We start from the raw sequence: 25,687 nt of genomic DNA on the forward strand, positions 1-25,687 counted from the left end.
ATTTCAGAGCATGTTTGGTTATTATATTGGCCTTGCGAGTGGGAGGACAAGTTTAATCACATTGAGTTTTTATTTAAAGAATGTCATGGATTGGAGGTGAAGAGGAGTGGAGCGCATCCAATATATGAGCAAGATCTGAAAGAGTTCAATCCAGCTATGCATGTTGTAACAGCTAAGAGAAGCCTTGCTACCAATGATGACGAGGAACAACTACATGAAAGAATTAAGAAATTCAAGTTCTTTTGAATTGCAAATTAAGTCTTTCCCCCTTTGGATACATGGGTATGTCTGCTCAATCTCAATTTCTGATTCTAACTAATTTGTATCATGATTTTTTGTTTTTTATCAGATTAATGACAAAAAATCAAGATGCATCAATATGTTACATTTTACGGTAATCCTAATCTATTATGTTGTTATTAGTTTTATTATTAGAGGTATAACTTCTTAAAATCTTATCTTTACTTAAGAATTTTCAATCATCTGATTTGTCTTTGTCTATTGGAACAAGTAATACTATGATTAAAACCTTCTGAGGAGGACGAAACAAGCTTATATATGCTTTTATTGTATCTATTTTGAATGTAGGCAAAATCTACAAATTGGACTCTACAAATGCTTTTAACTTGCTTTGGTTCTAGTAATGTTTCTCTAAATTATATAGAGATAGCTTTTATCAAATAATTAGATTTTAGTCGGGTAGAGTTGGCAACATCTTGATTTATTAAAAAACCGAACAAGTTGAAATTTGACATGAGAGTGAAACTTAGTTAAAAAAATTGGTTTTGTTATCATTTATGATCAAGTTGAAGTGTTATATGCTTATGGGCTTTACAAGGGATGATTGGCTTCATTATAAAGTAAATTCACCCAATTAGGCTTATCTTAGGTGATACTATTCACCTAATTTGGGTTCAATTTAGAGTTTTTCACAGTATTATTGTTAAAAAACCTAGACACAGAATGAACCTAACAGAAGGATGCTGGTATTAACAACTATGAAGGAATTAATATGGAGGTATATCCTTGTTTTAGAGCTACTCCATCATAAGCTAATAAAGATATCTTAATCAAACAACATTTGAAAAAATAAAAATAAAAATAGTCAAAGAAAGAAAGAACCCACACTGTCTCCAGCAGACAGCACGAGTATCAGCATCATCTGAGGAGGTTGTGAGGATTGCAACCCACACTCTCTGCAAAGATTACTTGAAACGTGTCTATTTGCACAAACGGAATATGTTATTTATTACCTCCCAATCATAAACAAATCAACCAATGTTTGAATTCTATACAGCACCACCTTGCAAGAGAAACCATAGGCAATTAATTACCCATTGCAGTTCTAAGACATTCGACTAGCACCCCTTGCAAGAAATCTGCAGAAATAGTACGATTGTCATCTCAAAGTCATTTTGAAAATCTTTAAGGATATTAGAATTCTCACCTGAAGCATTTTAAATTTCCTCCACAAGCAGCATAATGTGAAGGAGAGCTCAGCTCCTAGAATAAATATGGATATGTTTTTCAAGCTTGTCTAAATACAGATTATGCACAAAGGTCAAGAATCAAATACAAGATCAAACCTATAAATCCATTGATGTTCCATAATGAAATGTCCCCGCAGATACATTTGCATGAAGATCAAGCAAAAGCTGTACAACATCAAAATATCCATTCAATGCGCCATTGGAGAGCAGTGAACCACTACAGCTGCCTTATTTACAAACTTGGACAGGGCACTACATTACAGAACTAGCCAGTAAACAAAAAGAAAAACAATGCTTGATATCTTTAGCATATAAAAATAGAATGATCTTTTGCATTGATATCATCAAACAACATGATAAAGCAGTAGAAAGATCTCCTTTGAAGAAATAGTCTTCAAATATTGAGATAATGCCACCAGAAACTATAACTCAAAAAAAGCATTTTGCAATTAGTTCTTTAGAACAATACGGAAAGTGAATGACTTTTATGAACAAAAAACTTATGTTTCACCAAGTAATGTTCCAATGTAAACTTTTTCAGTTGAAAAGGTGAACTTTAACCAAGAACAATCATAAATCACACTGCACAAATGAATTTATGTGGCTACATCCAGTCCCAATTAGCCATTATCCTTTTTTTTTTTTTTTTTTTTTTTGGTCTTATGCATGCAAGGCTTAGGCTTGTAAGTTGCTAGCTACTATATTTAGTGTCGTGGCTACTTGTGAAAGAAATAGAACATATATGAATCAACAAATCAACAGTTAAACTAGGCAAACCTGTAATTATTTGCCCACTTCTATTCAGACATCTCTGATTCCTTCAAGGAATTTTAATGATTGAAGCATTATTGGCCGTTAGCAGGATTATCTGAGAGGCATACAGCAGCGATCTGCAGAACTTGAAGCATCATGGCTTTGAATCCGCATTGAGGACGGTAGGATCCAGAACATCAACAGCCTGCCCTTTCTTAATCTTCTGAAACACCCATCCCACCAAATTGCCGCCTTCTTTCTCTTTGAAGTCAGGTCCAGTTGGCTCTTTCCCAGTCACCATTCAAGAAGGATCACTCCAAAGCTATACACTCTCCTCTGTGGTAGATCTGCCACTCTGACCATACTCTGGTGGAATGTAACCAAATGTTCCAGCAATGTCGGTGCTGACATGGGTTTCACAGGCACTTATCAGTCTAGCTAGTCCAAAGTCAGCAACTTTTGCCTCGAACTCTTCATTTAGCAAGATGTTGCTGGCTTTAATATCCCTGTGGATGATGTGGGGATGAAACCATGGTGAAGAAAAGCTAGCCCTGAGCAGCACCACATGCAATTTTGTAACGTTTAGGCCAATCGAGGACTTCTAGAGCTCCAGTGCGATTCCTTAGCCAAAGATCTAAGCTCCCATTTACCATGTATTCATAAACAAGGACCTCTCCTCACCATATGAGCAGTTCCTAGCAATGGCACAAGATTTTGGTGTTTCACTTTACCCAAGGTTTCCATTTCAGCGATGAATTCTCGGTTACCCTGTGTTTTAGCCTCGCTTAACTTCTTAACTGCAACAGATTTCTCATCAGGCAAAGTGGCTTTGTATACAGTTCCAAAACCACCGTCTCCAATTATGTTTGCCTTGCAGAAGTTGTTGGTGGCTTCAATAATGTCAACCAAGGTTAATTTCAGGAGAGGCTGCTCAAATGTAGCAACGTTGATGCCAAAGGCTCCTTGGATCTGCTACTACTTACAATAGAGATCTTGATCAATGAAACTTTAGCTTGCTTTCCTCATTATCCTCAGGATCATTTTGCCTGCGGCTTCTTACAATCCATTTCTGCAGAGCACTACTACAGTTAAAATGATCAATCACTTCCGACCACATTCCAGCAAGTCCCCAGCATTTAACAGTGCTGATTTATCATGGGTTCTGATCTGGCAATCTAAACCCAGGACTCTCCCACACAGATCTTTGTCCCCAGCAAGTGTAATTTTTGATAGGTTTTGGCAAATACCACTTTCAGGAACCAGCCCTCCAATCCATTGTCTGCCAAATTCAGGTATTGCAGATTAACCAAATGGCACATCTTCTCCGGATCTCCCAGATAGCTTGTTCCTTGAAACATCAAAATATTCCGTTGCATCAGGTTACAAAGCTCTGGAGGAATCTCTCCTGTAAACTTTCATGCAGATCCAAATTCGTTAGGTAAAAGGTTCCCAAAGATCGTGGCAACGCACCATCAAAGACATTATTACTCAAGTTCATTGTTTCAATCCTCCACCATTATAGAATTCGAAGAGCCCATCAAGTGGACCAGAAGACTGTTCTGCTGAACATAAAGCCCCACAAGTTTCAGCATCTGTGACAGAGATGAAGGGAGCTCACCATCAAGTTTATTGCAACTTAAATCCAAGTGAGTAAAGCCTGTCAATTGCCAAAACCAATTGGAACTGACCGACAACTTATTGCCAGTCAAATTCAGTTTCACCAAACTACCCAACGATCTAAGCTCCTAGGGATAGAGCCGTGAGCTGGTTATTCCCCAAATCAACCCTTGAAGCTTGAGGGAGTCACCAAATTCAAGTGAATGGAACCTGTTAATAATTCCCAGACAATCCAAGGTTGTAAGATGATAGGAACCCCTCCAATAACTCAACAATTTGGGCTGGATCATGGGTTTGCATGGGCTTAAGTAGAACTCTCCTTAAAACGCGCTTCCAAGGAGGGTCCCAACCCATGAAAGACCCCATGCCACCCTTTTCCCTTTCAATGTGGGATCCTAACATAAAATTTGTTAATCGAGAAAGCAATCCTGGAACCTCACCAGAGAGCATATTATTACTCAGCAAAAATCCACCACCACCACACAATTCCCTAGCTCTTCAGGAATTAAACCAGACAACCATTATAGACAGGTCAAATACTCCGTGGTGCTGAACAAAGCCTAAATCAGGCATCTAGTCTGACTAAAATATGAAGAAGCTTTTGATGGAATTGAGCCAAGAGACTATTGAGCAGAACTAAACACTGTAACTAAGCCAGTCTGCAATCCGATCTGAATAGAACCACTGAAATTATTTTTCCCGATCCAATGTTGTAGGGCAAGCAGTCACCAAGCTCGTAGGGAATGCTCCCTTAAGAAATTTGAGTTCAATTAAGAAAGAGAGACCTGTGAGATTCCCTATCTCCTTCGGATAAGCCCCTCAACATGTTGTTACTAAGACAAGCCTCTCCAATGCAACTGCATTACCAATCTTGCCAGGAAGAGAACCCTCTAACATATTATTTGCCGCAGAAAACTCCATCAAATTCGTTGAATTCACAGACTCACTGGCAAATACCAGTGAAATTGTTAGAATCAGGTCCAGAACCATCAGCGAAGCTCTGATAGATACTCAGTATGGAACCATTATTTGATTACTAACCAAAACCAACTGCGTAAGGTTGGTACACCTGACAAATACATCTTCAATCGTCCCTGAAAGTAATTCCCATCCAGATCAATTTCACAAGTGACTCTGAATTCACAATTCTCTCGGTATTGAACCAGACAGAAAGTTATGCCTAAACTATGGTGCTTCAACATGGAACAATTCCGACCTCGGATGGGATTTTCCTATGAACCGGTTACTGGAAAGTAAAAGAGAATCCACTTCGTTCCACTTCCCAAGCCAAGAAGGCAATATTCTGGAAAGCTCATTTTTCTCAGCAGAAAATGTTAAGATTGGTAGCTGTGAAAGCTCCTCAGGCAATGACCCAGTCAATGAATTGTAAGAAAACATTAAAGTCTTCAAATTCTTGCAAAATCAATCTCGGCTGGTATGAACCATTAAGCCAGTGTAAACAAGGTTGAGCATACCAGATTATGCAATTTCCCAATAGATTTTGGGATTTGACATTTCAATGGTATATGAAAGATCAAGTTTACTCAAGGATTTCAACTTGGATAGTTCTACAGGTAAAGGTCCTGTTATTGAACAGTATGTAAAAAAAAGTTTTCAAGAAGTGAAAGTTGGCCATTTCTGCAGGTAACTGCCCATTAAATGGTTTATACCAAGGTAAAGATCGGTGAGGTTTTTCAAGTTACCAATTTCAGAAGGAATACTACCAGACAAGGAATTGTTTGAGACATCTAGAGAAGTCAAAGACTGTAATTTGTCAAGAGAGTTACAGGGAGAGAACCTGATATGAATATTGTTACCCAAGTCCAAAAACTGCAGCTGAGTCAACTCGCCGAGCTGACTCGTTAGAGTCCCAGTCAGTGCATTGCCGGATAAATCGAGCGTTTTCAGCTGTTTCAGTTTCCCAAGCTCAGGTGGGATTTTTCCGGTAAAAAAATTGAGCCCGAGTTCCAGGTTTTCAAGTTGAGTCAACTCAACGAGTTCACTGGGGACAGAACCTGACAATTGATTTTCACCGAGAGATAGCTGTTTAAGACGTCTGAGGCCCGATATCTGAGGCGGGATTTGGTCATAGAAACGGTTTGAAGAGAGGTCAAGAACTGTGAGACTGGGTAAAGAGAAGAGAGAAGGTGAAAGAGGAGCCTTGAGGAAAAGTGCTGGAAGAGAGAGTGAGACGACTCGACCGAGTTCGCAAGTGACACCAACCCAGTTATAATGCGGGGTCTTCCCGTTCCATAAGAAAAGCACTCGTGGATTTTCAAGAGATTTTTTGAAAGAAATAAGAGTTTCTCTTTCTGGGTTTCCCTCTGCAAAAACATTACAAGTTGCAGAAAACAACACAAGCACCAATAACCAAACAGACGCCATTTCCATTAGAGAGAAAAGGAGAAAAACTAAACAGGAAAAAGAAAACCCATTTACAGCTAAAAGAGTAGAGAAAAAAATATGAAGATAATGAAGAAGCTTAAGCGCCATAGACAAGAAGGTATCGCATGTAAGAAAGAAGTTTGTTTAGTGTCAGAAAGGAGCACGTGGCATCATCCACGCCAATTCCTATTCCTTTTAATCTTTTCAAACGAGTCCCTAAATAAAGGGCGTTTCTTGTCTCTTCCATAATTTATTTGTCTTCTTCTATTTTATCATTTCTTTTTTTAAAGACTTCAATTTGTTTGTTTAAAAGGAATTCACAATGCCTAACTTTATAATATTTTCTGCTTCTTCTATTTTTATTTAATTAATCTATTATCTATCAACATTTGCTCAAAAAAATTAAAATAAAAGTATTTTACTCTTTATAAAGATCCATTTTTTGCAGAATTTAGTAAGCAAAACCCTAACCCCACCCTTCATCATTGAAACTAACTGATTTTGTTTCATCAAATCTTAAAAATATAATTTTTCCTAAATTAGATCATCAAAATATATTAATATAATATATATATTATAATTATATATATATATATATATATTATATATATTTATATTATATAGTTATGATCAAGGGTGTCAAACCAGCTTACGCGCACCTCAACTAATCTCGCGCGATCTTGGAACTACCCCTATTAGCAGGGGACCCTAGAACTATCAATCGAATAAGAGCTTCAGTGGCTACCTTTATTAGCATGGGACTCTGAAACTACCAGCGCCGGGTAAGAGCTTCAGTGACTACCCATATTAGCAATTGACCTTGAACTATCAGTCGGATAAGAGCTTCAGTGACTACCTCTATTAGTAACCGAAGATAAACTGGAACTTAAAACCTCTTAAGTAATACACCCAAGAGTTCTTATCGAACTACTCAACCACCCTATGGTAGTTTACACTTATATTTTTGCTTCTTCTTTTCAAACATACTTCATACACATCAAATTATTTTTCTTAATTTCAAAGGATATTGAAAAAACCTCCAACCCTCAACTTTATAGGAAAATTTACCAAAAAATCAAGTGTGAATATGAAATAGGTAGGGGTGAGCACAGGTAACGGGTAGAACCAGAACATGTGAGTAGAACCGAAACCTACTCGAAACCGACATTGTGCGGGTAGGTTCCGGTTCTATTTTTTGGAACCAACATTGTGTGGTTTCGGTTCTGGTTCCTACATGTGGAGGAACCGGAACCTGAAAAAAAGAACCTGCAGCGGGTACCCGGCTTGAAATCTGCTTGGAACCTGCAGCAGATACCCTGTTTTGGAACTTGGGCTGAAATTAAATATATGTAAAGAATGGGGGTCTATTGTAATTTTACAAATAAAAAAAATTTTAATGGAAAAAGTTAAATTTTTACGATAACCTAATTAAATAAATATACAATTATACTTATTACATATAAACTACACCATATAAACAACTTTAATATATTATAATATATTAATATTAAAGTTTTGATTAATTAAGTGAATAATTGGAATTATGATCCAATAAAAAGTGTTTTAAATTTTTAACGTTATTAAAAGAATTATTTTTGAATAAAATAGTATATTTGATTGAATAATAATATAATATTTAGTTATTTACTTCAATTATCAAGTTCTAAGTATATCATTACATATTTATATTATAGTTAAATGATTACTTAATTAATTATAAATTTAAAACATTACATTAGTAATTTAGTAAATTACTTAATTAAATAATTAAAAATTTAATTAATTATAACATTACATTATAAATTTATAGTATGATTACTTAATTAATTATAACATTACATTATATAAACAAATGATTACTTAATTAATTATAACATTTCATTATAAATATTAGTACAATACTTAATTAAATGATTATAAATTTAATTAATTATAATATTACATTAAAAATTTATAGTATGATTACTCAATTAATTATAACATTACATTATAGTTTGATCACGTAATTAATTATAACATTACATAATTAAATAATTACTTAATTAATTATGACATTATATTATAAACATTAGTAATTTCTCATATTAACACAATACTTAATTAAATGATTAGAATTTTAATTAATTATAGCATTACATTATAAATTTATAATATGATTACTTAATTAATTATAACATTACGTTATAAACAAATGATTACGTAATTAGTTATAATATTCCATTATAAACATTGGTACAATACTGTTAGGGTTAAAAATCGTCTTAGGCTTGACGAGGCCCAATAACGAAATAAATATGTCACGGCCCAAGGTCTCAACCCAATCCTGATTCGGCATACGCTTAAAATCACCTTGTGAACTACCCACTCTATGAGTTGGGCTATCCTATAAGTTAAGCTAAATTGGGTTTCAACCCATTAGCCTGCAACAATCTATAAATAGGAAATCAGAATCTCATTCTATTTCCTCTTCTACTAAGATTCCAAATCTTACTCAAACTATTAAACTTGATCTGATAAGGTTAAGAAACCATATCTCTTTCATGATAGGGGTTATCTCCCAAAATAGGATTTAGTGTCCTACTAAGATTCCAAATCTTATTTAAACTATTAAACTTAATCTAAAAAGGTAAAAAAATAATATCTCTTTCATAATAAAGATTATCTCCCAAAATAGGATTTAGTGTCCTACTAAGATTCCAAATCTTATTTAAACTATTAAACTTAATCTGATAAGGTCAATAAATCATATTTCTTTCTTGATAGGGATTATCTCCCAAAAAAGAGGACTCAATGTCCTACTAGGATTCCAACCCCTTGGGTTCATTATAAAAACAGAGGCTTGCCCTCTCATTAAGGGGCAATCTCTCATAGTCAATATACGCTACTCAAAACCATCTATTCGCTCCTAAAGTTCTTGCTCCCAAGAACCCGACGCCTCCGCCGTAGTCCTAACTTCCGACAAGACTTCTGGTAATTCTTCATCTTTTTAATTCTTATCAAATAATCTCTTTGAGCCTTGCTGACTTGAGCGTCGGAGTGCCTACGGCAAACACCACTTCGGTGTTTTCCGGAAGCTTCACGCTTGCCCTTTCATGTGTGCAGGTCTAGCGGATTGTCAGTGGCCTCAACCTCACGGGATCAGACCCTATTTTCATGACGGTAGATTTTTTGCATCTACAGTTTGGCGCCCACCGTGGGGACCTGACAATCATCTGCCAACGACGACTTACAACATGGGAGACGACACAGAACTCCTTTTGACTGACAATGTTAATCAAAAAATCCCATCACAATAAGAATTTTTTTTTTCTTTCCTTATTTTTCTTCGTTTGTTTTATCTATTCACATGCCATATTATATCTATTCGGCATATCGTAATTTATTTTATATTATATCCATTCAGTGGGTAGTATAAGACCTTGAAGCTCATATTATTGCTCTAAATTAATAATAGAATAATAATGTGTCAGAGTTTAAAGTGGTGTTCCTGAACCACTTGATTCATTGACTTTGCTTCAACAATCTCTCTTCTCTAACCCTCTGTTCAGATAAGGCAATAGCTTCATCTCTAATCTCTCTATACGCGCCTTTTCACTTCAATCACTAGGTGGTCCGCCACCGTTATCAGAGCTTTGCAATGCATTACCCGCCATAAAACCAGTCAATTTGTTCATTCAAGAAGATGTCGCATTAAAAGGTAACTTAAAACTCGACCAACCTTGATCCAATCCCAATTCAACTTCACGGAGATTTGTCACCATTTTGAAACCCAAAACCCATCCACCTGTTCTCCTAAAATCGCCCTAATAGCTTCTCCAATCACACAGTTAAATCCTAAAAATATAGCAGTAATCCTCTCAAAACACCCAAAGTCATCTACTAAAATTTAATGGCTAACCAATGGTGATCAACGTTGGTCAATGATAATCAACATTGATTAATGACGGGTTAATTATTGTTAATCCCGATCAATGACTAGTGTCTATCAACAGCCTACCAAAAGTGGTCAATAATCGGTCAACATCGTTGAAAATTAGTTAAGTGGTCAACAATCTTTTTACACTAGATATTTTAACTAAAAAAATTAAAATTCGATAACGAATCTATAGTGCTCAACATTGATCAATGATAGTCAACATTGACCCATATCGAGTCAATCTTTGTCAATGCCAATCAATAGTTGGTCAATGAGAGATCAAAATTTACCAACAACCAGCCAACAGCAGTCAACAATGATCATTGCTCAACAGGTTAACACCGATCAACGATAATCAACTGTTTAACTAATGTTAACATTTGAGTAGTACTCTATGCGCTAATTTATTTGTACTAATTCAAGTACTAATTATAAAATAAAACTGGCTGCCCCATTGACTTTAGAGATAGTAAAGAAAGGTTTCTCTCAAGTCTCATCCAACGCTGGCGGCTGTTTGGCGCTTCAAGATCGGGCTTGGTTTGGTTGGTGATGGTTAGGGATTGTTGGCTCATGCCCACCTAAGAAACCTTTTAGGGTGGGGAGTGGGAGAAATGGCACTTCTAGTATGGGTCAACGTCGTATGAAAAAGTCCGAGAAAAGCTCAGTTAATAGGTCTCTCTCGTTCGACAATAACATCAAGGAGGAAGAAGATTTTGTGAATGCAAGAATTAGAAAAAGGGGTGAATTCAGGATGGGTGGCAATGACTCTGGTTTGGAGGATAATAGATCGATTGAACCATTGGAGATTCGGATGGCTGTAAAAGAAGTCCACATAGAAAAAAAAGGGATCTGGATTGCCAAGAACAGAGCTTTGGCGTTGAGGAGAGGAGAGGAGGCCTGAACGGGATAGGTCAAGAAGCCTACTGGTGCCATTAGGGGAAGTTGCGAATGGCGTGAATTTTTGGTCGGTGGTTGGTCGTGAAAGCCTGTGGCCGACGATGATCCCTCTTCTTCCAAAATTCTCACATATGCAAGCAGATGGGTCAATGGTCTGGATTGTGGGTCGGATTCTAGGTCCAGTTTAGGTGTAACCCATGTTTATGACAATGATATTGGGCTGGAATATTGGATTGGAATCCAACCAGGATGTTGGGCTGATGTTTGGGCTAAGATTTGAAAAGGGAATGGAGAATTCCTTGATTGTGGTTAATAATCATTGCCAAGTGTTTTGATCAAGGAGGCCACAAATCTAGGCTTCTGCTTGACAAAGGAATTGGGCTAACCAAAGAAGTGGGCAAGGTTTCTGAAATTGGTCAAAAAGGGTTGGGAGCCCAAGGGAAAGAGATGGGCCAAGACGGGCTTACGAGTGCTTAAGTGATCAGAATTCCCGAAGCTGGGCGAATGTGACGGCCATGATCAGCAAGGGAGAAGATTCCATGAAGTTTCATGCTCCTATTTTTTATGCTGATGGAACTGCAGTAGTCTGTCCGCCTATCTCAGTTCAGCAAGAGGAGAGACGAAAATGGGCGAATTGCTTGGTTGGGACTTTTATTGAGAAGAAGTTACAACATATCCGAAGTTATAATGAACGATAAGAGCTTTTTATTCTTTAAATTCGGGGAAGAAAACCTTATGTTACGTTGCTAGGAAAATGGTCAGAGTTATTCCAGAACCGCCCCCTACTGTGGCAGAAATGGCATCCAGAGATGGCCCTCAATAAGGAAGCTCCTTGGTCCATCCCTTTATAGGTTAAGCTCTTGGATGTTCCAATGGAATTTTTGAGTCATGATGGGTTAAGCTACATATCGAGTGGAGTTGGAAAACCGATGAGCATGGATAGGTTCACCGATGATACCTGCAGAAACGGGGTGGGGTGTATAGCTTTTGTTAGAGTGTTGGTGGAGGTTGATGCTACCAGGAAGTTGTCGGAACTGGTAAGGGAGAGAACGCCAGCTGAGGAGTCTAATGTGTCCAAAGTTTTAGAAGTCAGAGTTGAATATCAATGGCGCTCATCTCATTGTGAATTTTGTAGTGTTTTTGGTCACCGGAATGCAAGTTGACCGCGACAGCAGAGTCGGGAGGATAAAGGTACTAAAGCTGAAAAGACCAAGAGTATCAATGTTGATAGTGAGGGATTTCGCACGTTTACCTGCAAGGGTAAAGGGAAACTCCATTTTGAAGCTTAGGAAGGGTCGTCTGCCAATCCTAAATCCACAAGATTAACCTATGTTAAAAAAGCTGCTAGGGACTAGCCGAAAGGAGGGAATCAAGTTATAAGTACCGGAAATTCATTTCAATGCCTAAATGTTGAGCCTGATGCATGTAATGAAATCAGTGTCCAAAGTCAAGGTGATCCTACCCCTATTAATACTATTGGGGACAATGGAATAGAGGCTGATAGTGACTCAAAAATGGAGGAGACTGATGTAGAATCTGACACTGCTTCAATGATGAGGTTCTTGAATGAAGAGGACACAAAAAAGGGCAAATTGAAGGCAAGAATAAAGAGGGGGACTTTGAAGAGCCCCCACCATCACATTTTATCATGTCTAGTATGTCCTGTTGGAATACTAGACATGATAAGGTTGGAAAAAATGGAAAATCGATTAAAGTCGTGGAAGAATAGGTACCTGTCTTATGCAGGTCGTCTTCAGCTTGTCATTTTAGTTGTCTCTTCCATGCAAGTTTTTTGGGCTTCAGTCTTCATCCTCTCTGACCAGTCTCTAAAGCTATGGAAAAGTTGATGAGAACTTTCTTATGGTCAGAAAGTGATATGGTGAAAGGTAAAGTTAACATGGCTTGGAAGGATTTATGCCTTCCTAAGTCGATGGTGGCCTCGGGATTCGGCCTCTTAGCCTCTGGAACTCCTCTTTGATGATCTACCATCTTTGGAGCATTGTTTCCGAAAAAAAAGAACTCTCTTTGGGTAAATGGATTCACATAGTTAGGTTACGAGGTCGTAGTTTTTGGGATGTTCGTATCCCGTGGGACACTAGCTGGAGCTGGCACAAGATCCTTAAAATGCGCAATTTTATTAGAAGCCGCATTGGTATAACAATTGGCAATGGCCGATCAGCTTCCCTCTGGTATGATTCTTGGCACCCCTTGGGCCCTTTAAATAAAGTGATACTGTCTAGGACCTTTTTTCAATCAGGCTTAGGTCGTCAAGCTAGAGTTTGTGATGAGGGAGATTAAATAAAGCGATACCGTCTTTTCAATCAGGCTTAGGTCGTCTCGGATGAGCTGGAATTTTGTTGTCCTGCTGTTGTTCAAGTCTGTGTTATGGGATATCTGCAAGGAACAGTTTTCCTCTGTCTTCTGGTGGATGGTTGTAAGTGGTTGTATGGTCTTTGAGGGTCAGGTGATGCGGTGGCTGGAGTTTAATTGTTGGTGTTTGATTGAGCAGCAAGATGATTCTGGTTTGTTTAAAGGTTTTTGGTGGTTGCAGCTGTAGTTTGTGGGTGTTGCAGGTGGGTTTCTGTGCTGTTGTTTACGCTGCAGGAGGGTGTTTTTGTGAGCATACCTTTTGGGTGTGTTTTGGCGCTGTTGGGACTCTTTTTTTTTTTTTTTTTTTTGGGAAAGGTCTGCTGGGAGCTTTTGTTTCAGCTTGGGTTTAGTTCTGGCTTTAGTTTCTTCTGGCTGTGTAGTATTTTGCTCTTCCTCAAGTAGCTATATTGTTGCTACTTGCCAGGTGGTGGTTGTTTTTTTTTTTTTCGTTTCCAGGGTCTGCTCTGCTGGTTTTTTAAAGCTCCCTAGGGCTCCTTTGCCGTGGTTCTGTTAGCCTTTGTACCCAAGGGCTGTTTTTTCATTTTGTCTTTCACTCCTGTTGTTTCTCCTTGTGTCTTAAAGGGGCGTTCTTGGTGAGGGTTTTCCCTCTTTTTCTTTGTAATTCTTTATTCTTTTATATTTATCGGTTTTTACCCAAAAAAAAAAATATTGAAATGAAAATGTTTAAATAAATTATGAATTAAATTTAAAAATAAGATCAAAAAAGTAATTTCTTTCCCTATTCCAAGAATTAGGATTCCTTAAAAAAAGTTTTAGGGATTTTTCCAATAAGTAAACAAGGAATTGAGAATCTAATGTCATTTCCTTGTCAATCCCAACAAGTAAACATGACCTAAAAATAATCATCTTCACGTAATTGTTTAAGAAATAAATTTACGAATATAGGAACACACTACAAGGAAAAATGTTCCTTGACAATCAAAACCTGTCAAGGAAAGGGTTTGCCAGGAAAAATTTCTATAAATTCAACTCATTTAGATACCGAGTAAAATAAAAACTGCCATTGTGTTTGGAATTATTTAATGCAACTTAATATTTTATATTTATTCCGAAACCAATATTCATATCAATCATCTATAAGGAGGGACTTAAACTAACTTCATAATAAATACATTCCATGAATCTAACAAAAAAGAAAGAAAATTATTTAACTTAATTTCTGTTAAAAGGTATTTTCTTTTTTGCAAATACATAAATGAATAAATAAAAAATTATTCAAATTTCATAAACCAAAGAGTGATTAATCATAATGCAATATTACATATAATTTATTTATTTATTTATTTTTTAATCTAAAGAGATTAGATTTCTGTCTAAAACATCAACGTTATAATAATTATAATAACTATAGTAATTGCATCATCGTACTCAGTTAATATCATTTTTAGCTCTTTTTTTTTTTTAAACTGTTTACATTAAAATTAGATTTATCTTTAATGAATTTGTATATAATAACACTTTTTATGCAGTTTAATAATTATAAAATCTTTATGAATAATTCAAATTCTATATGATTGTTATATTTTAGCAACAAAACACGTGACTTATCCAAAAAGTTTAATATATGACTTGTATGATTTCAACTCTAAAAGTATATAAATGGAGATAACCATTTAGATATGAAGAATTTCAAGCATGTTATTCTGGGAAACAATAACAATAAAGCACAAAATTAAAGAAATATCAAAATGGTATTAGTAAGAGACTCTCACTATTGGACTAATATAACGTTGAGTCTTCACTTATTAGTTTAAGCTTTTAAGTGAGATGACAATTTAACATAGTATCAGAACTAAAAGTCTAAAATTCGAATCTTCACATTCAATTGGATAAAAAAATAAAAAATAGAAAAAATAAAACAAAACAAAAATAGAAAAAAATCAAGTTTTATGTGAAGAGTCTATTAATAGATTAATATAACGTTGAATCTTTACCTACTAACTTAAGTTTTTCAAGTAGAATAAACATAATTATATATATATATTATATATATATATATATATATATATATATATATATATATATATATATCTATATTAACACTGACACCGCAAAACACACACCTGAAAGAGAAAACTATTCAACTACAAAGATATGCATAATGGAAATCTTAATTATTTACCTTGAGGTAGATTCTCTTTTAAAGGAATCTGAAAATTCTCAATTTCTTAAAAATGTGATTCCTCTTCCTCTTTCCCTTCCCCTTCCCCTTCCTCTTTCTTTTCCTTATTGATGAAACATTTACTGAATTCTTCCTGTCAATAAGCAGACCAACTTATTTAAATTTGCAATATTTTAAATGTTCTCCAAACAACCACCAAAACACGGAATTCATAATATATTTGATTGTTGTAATCTATGTTCACCCAAATTAGCCATATATAATTAAGCAACTTGCTTCATGTTTGAGAAACAATTTAAAAGCAGATAAATGCTTGTAGAGAATGTCAAAATCATTGATAATCATGGAAGCCATGGACCTTTTCTCGCTATAATACTATCAGTAATAATGTTGAGTTGCTTTCTTTATCTAGATGGCTATAAAAAAATACTTTCAAAATGAGCTCCCAATCAATAATAGCCAAGGGCGGAGCCAGAAAATTTAGTCTGGGCGGGGCCAGAATTAATGTTTAGTAAATAACAGGGCCAGAAAGTTATTAAGAAGTTACACTTACAGGGCTAGTGTTACTTTCAAATGATTGGGGTAGCTAAATGATAAAACTAAATTCATAGGGAGCACATTTATATTTTCTACACTAAATTTTAAAAAACCCCGGCCTAAATTTGGCTCCACCACTGATAATAGTGTTTAGTTAATTTAATTTCAACGATAACATCTATATGATAACCACAGACAAAAATAAACAATGATAATAGTCATAATAATCTCAATAACAATAATGGTAAATGTTAATAGTTTATGCATGCATAAGTGATAAAAACAATAAGATAGCGAAAATCATATCACACAATGAAACACAATATTTAAAATAATTAAGTATAACTTAATTATATTCACATATGAGAATATATATATATATATATATAATAAACAATACAACACCTTAACCCAAGACTTAACCGAGTTAGTAATAATTAACTGAGTGAGGAAACACATGGTTTTTAAGCCCTTTGTAACTCATCGTTTTCTCCTAACCTTGAATGGTATTTGTATTTCCATTTTCATATTCGTATTCAAAAAATTATTCCTCTATAAATTAAATTTCATAAAGAGATCCAGTTTCACAAGAAAATATGTAAGAAAACCCGCCACAATATCCTAGAAGTAAAAATTACGGTTTCTTTTTCTTTTTTCCATGTGCTGATTTTGTAGCACATAATGTTTATTCACTTAAAGACAACTATACTGTTGTTTCGGAAGAAACTAAAAGAAAAATTTATGCCGTATAAGTTCATTATAATTTAAAATACTTATGAGATGCTTGATGGTTTACAAGTATCTCCAGAGTCACAGAAATTGCAATTGCTATCATGGAAAAGTCTCTTAAAGTATTATTATTTTAATAGTGAATATATAGTCCTTATGTGATGATTTGAATATTAATTAAGTCAGGTATAAAAATTTCATAACTAAATAAATTATTGAGCAAAAAAGAAATAAAATTAAATAGAGGATCTTAATTATTTACCTTGTGCTGGAATTGCCTGCAAAGGAATTTGAAATTTGCAATTTAATAGAGTGTGGTTCAGTTTCTTCCATCTTTCTCCCTTCATCACGGTTACTGCTTCCTCTAAAGCCGTCTGTTGGTTTTATACAATCATTGGCGTACAGAAGATGGATTCCACACTTCTTCACCTTCACTTCATCCTCCCTGCAATCTTTGTTTTTCTCTTTATCAAAGTTTCGACGGCTCAAATTCTTTGCCTGAAACTCATAGTCAACCTGTAGTTCGGTCCAATCAATAATTGACGATTTCATATTTTTATTAAACCCCATGAATACATGATCTGAACCAATATAGTAGGGTGCAGTGGGAGCAGAATATTTGACAAAATCATCAGTGTCCCAAGCATGCAAAGAGCTTGAGTATACTCCTATCTTCCTATCCTTATCATCTTTGCTTTTCAGACTACAGTGACATTCAACAACGAAATTGTCTTTGATGTAGCATCCTTCAGGAAACGTCACAACAGCGCACATACAAATACCCAGAAATTGGCTGTCCCAATCAGGTGGCTTCTCCAGAGTTATACGACATCCCATATTTTGAAATCTGAACCACCGTGGAATTTCATTTCCAGGGAAACATATACCGTTACAGATTTCTCGACAAATTTCCTGTACCATTGAAATTATCCTTGTAACATAATATTAAAATATATTTAATAAAATTGAGCAAGAGAGAGTGTGTGAAAAAGACACCTTGCGAAGAATGTCTGATAGATCCAGTTTGAAACAATTCGCAAAATTTATTCTTTGTTGCATCAAATTCTGTGAGAACAGAAATGATGAATCTGATATTGATTCTAATGATGAGCAATTATATGCTGCCACATTTAGACCACTTTTAAGCTCTGGTAAAGACTGAAGCTTCTCACAATAGCATATGTTCAGAAAAACCAAATTAGAAAGGTCTTTGATGCTTGCTGGTATGGTCTCAAAATTATTTCCGTACACATCTAATATTTCTAGAAAGGATAATTGACCAAGATTGTTTGGTAGCTCCGGAATTTGACAGTTAATCAACTCAAGACGTTTCAAAGACATCAATCTTGATAGAGAATTCGGTACCCAATTCAACGGCGCTTCATCATCAGATAATCGAGATATCTGTAATGAAGAAAGTTTGTTCAAATGGAAAACGGATGATGGTATTTCTCTTATGAAAATACCAGAAGCGTCCAATGTTTTCAAAGCTTCCAAGTTTCCAAGGTCATCCGGTAATCTTTCAAGTTTTCGGCATTCTTTTACTGCAAGATACTGAAGAAATTGCAACTCACAAATATTGCTCGAGAGACTTTCAAGCTCTGGACAATATGAAAGATCCAATCTAACAAGTCTGGATGGATATTCAACGAAAGGTGCTTCTTTTATTGCAGTATAACTTAGATCTAGCTTTTCCACTTTACTTGCGATCTTTGGAGTCATCTTGAGATTTGAGCAGCCACGGAGAGTAATAGATTTTGATTGAATGTTGTCTGGAAGACTAATAAGCTTCTCACAAAAGCTTAGATTCAGCTGCACAAGATTATTGAGATTCTGGATAGAGGAGGAACTGATGTCTGACAAATTTGAACAATATAAAAAAATTATCTCCTTCAGTCTTAGTAACCCAGAGAGATTTGGAACCTCTGTTATGTGTATAGAGTTACTGAGGTCAATATGAATCAAATTTACGAGATTCTGTAAAAAGAAACAAATGACATATTCAAATTATATATCAGCTCTCTTATATTTATAATCTGTAAATTGAACACACACAAACACGTGTACATACATACATACATACATACATACAAATATATATATTAGTAAATCTTTAGTCAAAACATGTTGATATTAATTTTGTGATCAGAGCCATGTTTATACATTGTTAGATTCATCTCATGGGATTGAAATGATTTTTTATAATTCATATCCAATAGTTTATATTCATGGTCCTATCAAATTAATATCAGGATGTCATGATTTGAAAATTATTGTTATTATATGTATATATACACATACATACCTTGACACCATTCCAAAATTGATTCCCTGAAAGAAACTTTAATGGCAATGATTTTAACGGACACCCACGCCAGCTAAAGTAGGTCAACTCAGCAGAAAATAATTCAAGGTTTTCGAAACCAAGCAATTTATTTTTACACGAGTATTCATGTAAACTGAGGAACGCTTTTGCCGAAGTGGGAAGAGATTCAAGGCCTCGTGAGCTATAAAATTTGAAGAATCTCAGTTTATGCATCTTTGAGAAAGCTTGAAAATCCAAACCTGCATCGCTTAATTCTGATATGTCCAAGCTTATGCCTCGTATCGTTTCGGCACCCTAACAGTCAATAAGAGAAAATAAGTTTAGCTTAAATTAATTATCTAATGGCACAATAATCCAAAAATCTGTTTTGTTTTGCTTTTATTTTTCTTTCAACTGAATTTAAATTTAAAATATTTGAATATAAGACATAACCTTGTGTTAGGGCTGAGTGGCCGATCTAATTCATAGCCCACCATTTTAATCATACGAAGCTAAGATTCTATTAACTTCAAGTGCTGCCTTAGTAAAGTTTAAGGCTATTTTAAAAACTAATAAAAAATATCAAATATTCTGATAAAACATATTTTATTAAAAATAATTGTAAACAAAGTTACAGAAAAACAGTTTTATAATTAATAACAACATATCTAGATAACAAAAATAAATACAGATTATGGGTTCCAAATACAAGGTACAAATTGGTGGTTGGAAATGAAAATGAGAACTAATAATAGAATTATAAAACTAATCATAAGTATAGGTATCAAGATAGAACATATTATATATGATCATTTTTGTTATATTCATAATTCTTCCTTTACATCTAAATATAACACTAGTACTATTTAAACTACAATCTTTACTATGAGATTTAGAGAATACATTAAATGGAAAAGATAATTGAAGGAAAGGAAATAATTCTTGGAAAAAAATGTAAAAACCAGAGAAAAAAATGTTTAATTTGAAATCAAAGTAATAATACTATTCAAACAGCATTAAATGGGACCTTAATTCATGGGGCTGACTTATTTGCCTTACCCATTAATCCTCGGCTAGCAAGATGTCATATATATATATATAAAATTTAATGGAATTTTAGTGCTTTGACGTCTCTCACCATATTTTTCGTCAATACTTCGTTGATATCCTTACGATGCCATAATCGAATGTGTTTGCCAGGTTCATTACTGGAACATTCTTCCCGAGCAATTTCCCTACCCATTTCTTGAAGCAAATCATGCATCGTTATTGTACCACCTAACATAATTAGGAGACACTTATCAATGAGAACATTTATTCCTTGTGTTGCAGAGATGTCACAAGCATTGAGGATTTCTATTACTGAATTATTGTTCTCCCCTTTGAAGAAACATGCAATGTCTAAAAATATGTCCTTTTCTTCTTTTTCAAGTCCATCATAACTAACCTTTAGTATTTTCTTAATACCCAAAGGAGGACCTTTTTCTAGTTTATTTATTGCACTTTCCCAAACTTCTTTTCCCTTTGAATAAAGAGAAGACCCTAGTACTTTAAGAGCTAATGGAAGACCTTTGGCATATGCTACCACTCTGTTTGACAACTCCCCATAATCTTCAGTAGGAAGGTTTTGTCTAAAAGCATGATGTCTAAAAAGTTTGCAAGCATCATTATCACCTAATCCTTTAACCTCATATATACTAGCATTACCAACTTCACAATTTCTCAATACCTGCTTATCCCTTGTTGTTATGATAAATCGACTTCCTGAGCCCAAGTGGTTAAAGTCTCCTATTAGTTTTTGTATATGATCCAAACATGTTACATCATCAAAAACAATAAAAGCCTTTATACGTCTCAACCTTTCTATTGTGAAGGCGACTCCTCTATTAGTATGTTTATCATCTAATACTGTGGAAAGAAATTCATTTCTCAAGTGAGTCAATCTGTTGTTTTCAGATTCTTCCCTAACATTTTCAAAGAAGTAAGAACCTTCAAATTTACTAGCATTCTTGTCGAATAAAGCACGACCAATAGTTGTTTTGCCTATACCTCCAATTCCCCAAATTCCTACAATTTTGACACCATTTGCTCCAATGCACAATAAAGATTCAATCTTTTCGATGGCGAATTCTACTCCAACAAGGTCTTTATAATTACCAGTTGGAGAAAATTTATTTAACCTCTCTAGAATATCCTCAACAATTTCCTCTATAAGCACAGATTCAGGGCTAGCAAGTATAAAAATAAAAATAGTTAGCATAAATAAAAATCTAAAAGATACCAAAGACAATATTATTTTGATTCCGACAACTGATCGATATAAACCAGATGGAAATAGGCTATTTTTCCTCCATTCTTAAGCATGTGAAATTTCTAAAAGATTAATGTTACCTTTACAAATTATTCCCTATAAATTGATATAACAACTTTGCATGTTTAACATATTATCTAATCAAGTTTGTTTAAATTATTTGCAATTTAAAATCATCCAATCATATTAAAACGCATCAGATTGTATAAGTTTGTATTAGAGGTTTGTCCATATATAATTATTTTTTCTAAAGTTAACAAAATCTCTTTTCAAGGGAATCTTTAATTTGGTGAACATTAATATTGCTGAAATTACAATTAGATCTCCTAGAATCAAAGAGAAGATTGATCAAAAGATTTTGTGAGATTATTATTTTTTGTCCATTAAAAATTTAAAAGAAAAAATTTTAGAGACGAGTAAAGATTAAAAGAAATAAAAAAAACTTGCAGTTGAAAATATAAGTTTTCGTAATTTATCTTTGTGCAAAATTAATGTTACTTTTATTTCATTTGATATTTAGAAACAATTTCAGTTAAAAAAGTAATAATAATATGAAGACAAGAATATTAATATATTATGCGAGAATTGATACATACATTTCGTCATTTATAGGCCAACCAGATAGACTAGCAGCTTCCTTCAAAGCAGTTCTCCATCTTTGTAGCATCTCTAACTCCTCTTTAGATCGTTCTTCAAGCTCAGCAAATGCATCCCCAAAAGTTTCAGTTTGATTCCTTACATGTGAAGGATCAACATGGTAGAAAACCGGTATTACAATATGATAACTTGTATTCTTGCATTCAAGGATTTGTTCAAGTTCTCGAAGACACCATTTGGAAGAAGCATAATTTTTTGAGAAAACGATAATCGAAATCTTTGATATTTTAATTGTATTCAAAAGAGATGAAGAAATTTCATCTCCTCTTACTAGCCGGTTATCAATGAAAGTTTCGATCTTTTTACGACACAAAGCCGCGTGAAGATGGCTTGTAAAGTTATTGCGGGTGTCCTCGCCTCTAAAACTCAGAAAAACATCATACTTCTCCACGGGAGGAGTGGCAGTAGAAGAAGAAGCAGCAGCCATAAACTCCTAAACTCTACAAAGAATAAAGCAAATGGGTAAATTATTGTTTGTCCTCAATCTTAAAATAAGTGGTGTATATGATTCGTTGACTTGTAACAGTTAATTCCTCTCATTTTATTTTTGTATTACTTACTTTCTGTGGGAACCCATTTCCAGGAAAATTCGTTCTCATTAATTTGGAAATCGGAACCGTTGATCTACAAATTAGTGAGCTCAGAGAAACTTCATAATAATTCAATGCTTAGCCGCCAGTCAAGCTTGTACAATCCTTTTATGTTGTTATTAATATTTTATTCTTGGACGTTTCATGTATTCATGTTTATCCTCAACTTATTGTTTTAAAATATTACGATTTTAACATAGTGGTCATTCGGTGGCTAATAATAAATTAATATATGTTATCCACTTTTATAAATCAAATTGTAATAAATTAATCATGGATTGGGTAGCTAATGATATAGTTTTAAGAAGCGTTTGGTTCAGAGAATGTTGGATTACTGAGAATATTAGATTATTAGAAAGTTAGACTACCTTAAAGATTATTAAGAATCTTTAGAAAATTGTGTTTGGTTAATTGATGGGTATGTTATATTAATATGTTTGGTTGGAAGGAATAAATTGTTGAGTATGTTATTTAAATTACTGAATTGTTTTCTAATTAAATATTATTATTATTATATTATTTTTTTAATATTGATTATTATTTAGATTATTATAACCCTCTTATGTTGTTATTAATATTTAATTAATTAGATAAAATTATTTATAATAATTCTATGTTCTAACAATTTAATTCTAATTAAAATTGAAAGTAATATGCTTTATTAATATTTATTATAATATAGATAAGTATTTAATTTTAACTTTTAATTGTATTCAACCCAATTAATTTATTGGTGAAGTTTCAAATTATTCTTGAATATAAATCATATTAAACCAAAAAATTAATCAGTTCAATACAATATATTAAACATGGCTGTCTTGAGTTAACATCAATTTAATTGTCCTCAACTACTCTTCCGTACACTTAAAATGTGAACAGTAATATACCATTAGAATTTGGAAGCATTCCATTTTTTAATTTTTTTAACTACTCTTCCTTCTTAATTTATCAGGCCCACCACCGCCCACCTAACAAGAAAGAAAACTGGCCGAGTAACTTTTTGACCACAAATTTATAGCACGATTGCCCAAATGACACAAGAAAGCACCCTGTTTCTCTTTTTAACATGCAGGTCCCCCTGGTCCTTTAAGGCAATTTCACTCGAATGTCAAATCATGGGCCTCAGATTCATTGTACGGGAGTGCTATTTAGCTATCGCCCTTTGTTTTGTTATAAAGAGTTAGATTGATATTAAGTATATCCTTATTTTATATTTTTATATTTCTGTCCTAAATCTCTGTCTCTTCTATAAACTATAATTTTACAAGTTCATTGAAAACTTTTAATTCCTCTCAAATCTTTGTTTTATTAATAATTTCAAAGACAATATGTCCATTAATAATAATTATATCTAAAACAAATCAAACCCTAAAAAAAGTTTTGATAAATTAGAATAAAAAATAAAATTAAAACCCATTAGAATATGTCAACGATGGTTAGATCTATGGCCGTAGATCTAGTTTTTTCCGACTAGATCTACGGTAGATATGACTAGAAAATGCTAGATCGGCATATAACTTACCAAATCTAGTTGGTCATGTATCCTTTCGACAAATTCTAGCCACCTTTCAGTGATGGTGACTGACTATCGATAATACGTGGGTGAGTGGATGGGAGTGTTTTTGTCAATTTATAAATTTTTATTTTTGGGGGTGTTTAATTAAATTAATAAACTTACAAGGTTAAAAAAAATCTAATATTTTCAAAAAATGTTATTTATAAATGTACAAAAAAACTTTTAAGAATCTTATTTTATTTTCCAAAAATGCTAAATAGCATAGAATGCTATTCTAAATAACCAAATACTCAGTCTGAACTAAATTTAGGAATGAAGTGTAAGGAAAATAATTTTAAGTATTTTAAAGATATCTTCAATGGCAAGTGAATTTTAGGCCCCATCTAACCGATCTTCACCCTTCATGGCTAAGTACACTTCTTCTATAATATATAAAAAAAAAAAAAAAAATCTTTAAACCCGATTTAATACCGAAAATAACCTTTTAAGCTTAATTAGATTTATTTTTCTGTATTTCAAACTTAATTAGGTTTTTTGTTGTACACTTTTTTTTTTTTTTCCAAATCAATCCAATTAGGTTTTTTCATTGCACATTTTTTTCCTCCAATTTCTTAATTCCAACTTATTTTCTTTCATTCAAATTCATCCCGTTAGGTTTTCCATAACTTTAGTATTACATTTTCATCAAACAAACAAACATTTAAATAAAACAAAAGGTTTCAATGATTATAAAAATTTAGGGTTAGGGTTTATGTAAGATCAAATGTTAAAAAAAATTTCTAGAATCAATTAGAAGAAAAGCAGAAAACAAGAACGAAATTGAAGTGAAGAGAAAACTGGGATTTTCATTAACTAACTGGAAGAACATGTGTGCTCTTTGATAAAGACGTTGATACAAAACGTTGTGTTTTTTGCAAAATTCGATCCCAACACTTTTAACCCAGAGAATTTATTTAGTCTAACTACTTTCCAATATTGCATTTTAACCCATACTGCTCCTAAGCTTATATTTTGATAGCCCTCAAGCTAGGTTGTCCTACAGCTGCAGCTTGTTGACATTGTAGCATAGGGAACAACGCCCTTTTCTTAGGAACGGGCGTTCTTGTGGTCACCAAAATGTGCACTGATTTTCCAAAAAATAGATTGGGCATAGGAACAGAGTCATCTCCTTCGGAACGGCTTGAGGAAATAAGAATGGGCATTCCTTGCTGACTTCACTTAAATTCCAAACTGGACAGTATAAGGAACGACCTTAAGAACGATCTCGTTCTACATGAGAATGACTTGCTTTGGATTTGGAATAGTGACTTTCCTTCATAAACGGGCGTCCCTTGCCGACATCACTTGAATTCTACAGCTTCAAGTTCACAAATTCTTCAAAGCTTAGTTGAATCTTCTACTAACTTCAGTTCACACTTCAACTACTCTACTAACTTTAGTTTCACAATTGAATCTCTAGAAAAATACTTAC

General features: G+C 34.0%; 1 protein-coding gene and 1 pseudogene across 3 annotated transcripts; both read right to left on the minus strand.

Moving 5' to 3' along the window:
• Nucleotides 1-1,540: 1,540 nt before the first annotated feature.
• Nucleotides 1,541-22,621, minus strand: LOC116124527 (TMV resistance protein N-like). Of its 3 annotated transcripts, none has more exons than XM_031410254.1 (7): nt 22,050-22,621; nt 20,281-21,370; nt 19,143-19,457; nt 17,834-18,814; nt 17,100-17,749; nt 15,572-15,704; nt 1,541-1,655 (listed from the first exon to the last, which is right to left on the minus strand). In XM_031410254.1, the coding sequence occupies exons 1-6, from the start codon at nt 22,535-22,537 to the stop codon at nt 15,590-15,592; spliced, it is 3,639 nt and encodes a 1,212-aa protein (XP_031266114.1). In that variant the 5' UTR covers nt 22,538-22,621; the 3' UTR covers nt 1,541-1,655; nt 15,572-15,589. The 3 variants fall into 3 exon arrangements, with proteins under 3 accessions (XP_031266114.1, XP_031266115.1, XP_031266113.1); XM_031410255.1 differs by lacking the exon at nt 1,541-1,655 and adding an exon at nt 4,896-4,954; XM_031410253.1 differs by lacking the exon at nt 1,541-1,655 and having other exon boundaries at nt 15,530-15,704.
• On the minus strand, nt 1,730-6,320 carry LOC116124528 (annotated as a pseudogene).
• Nucleotides 22,622-25,687: the final 3,066 nt, after the last annotated feature.

This window comes from Pistacia vera, unplaced genomic scaffold (assembly GCF_008641045.1).
Source record: "Pistacia vera cultivar Batoury unplaced genomic scaffold, PisVer_v2 Contig1525, whole genome shotgun sequence".
Taxonomy (NCBI): domain Eukaryota; kingdom Viridiplantae; phylum Streptophyta; class Magnoliopsida; order Sapindales; family Anacardiaceae; genus Pistacia; species Pistacia vera.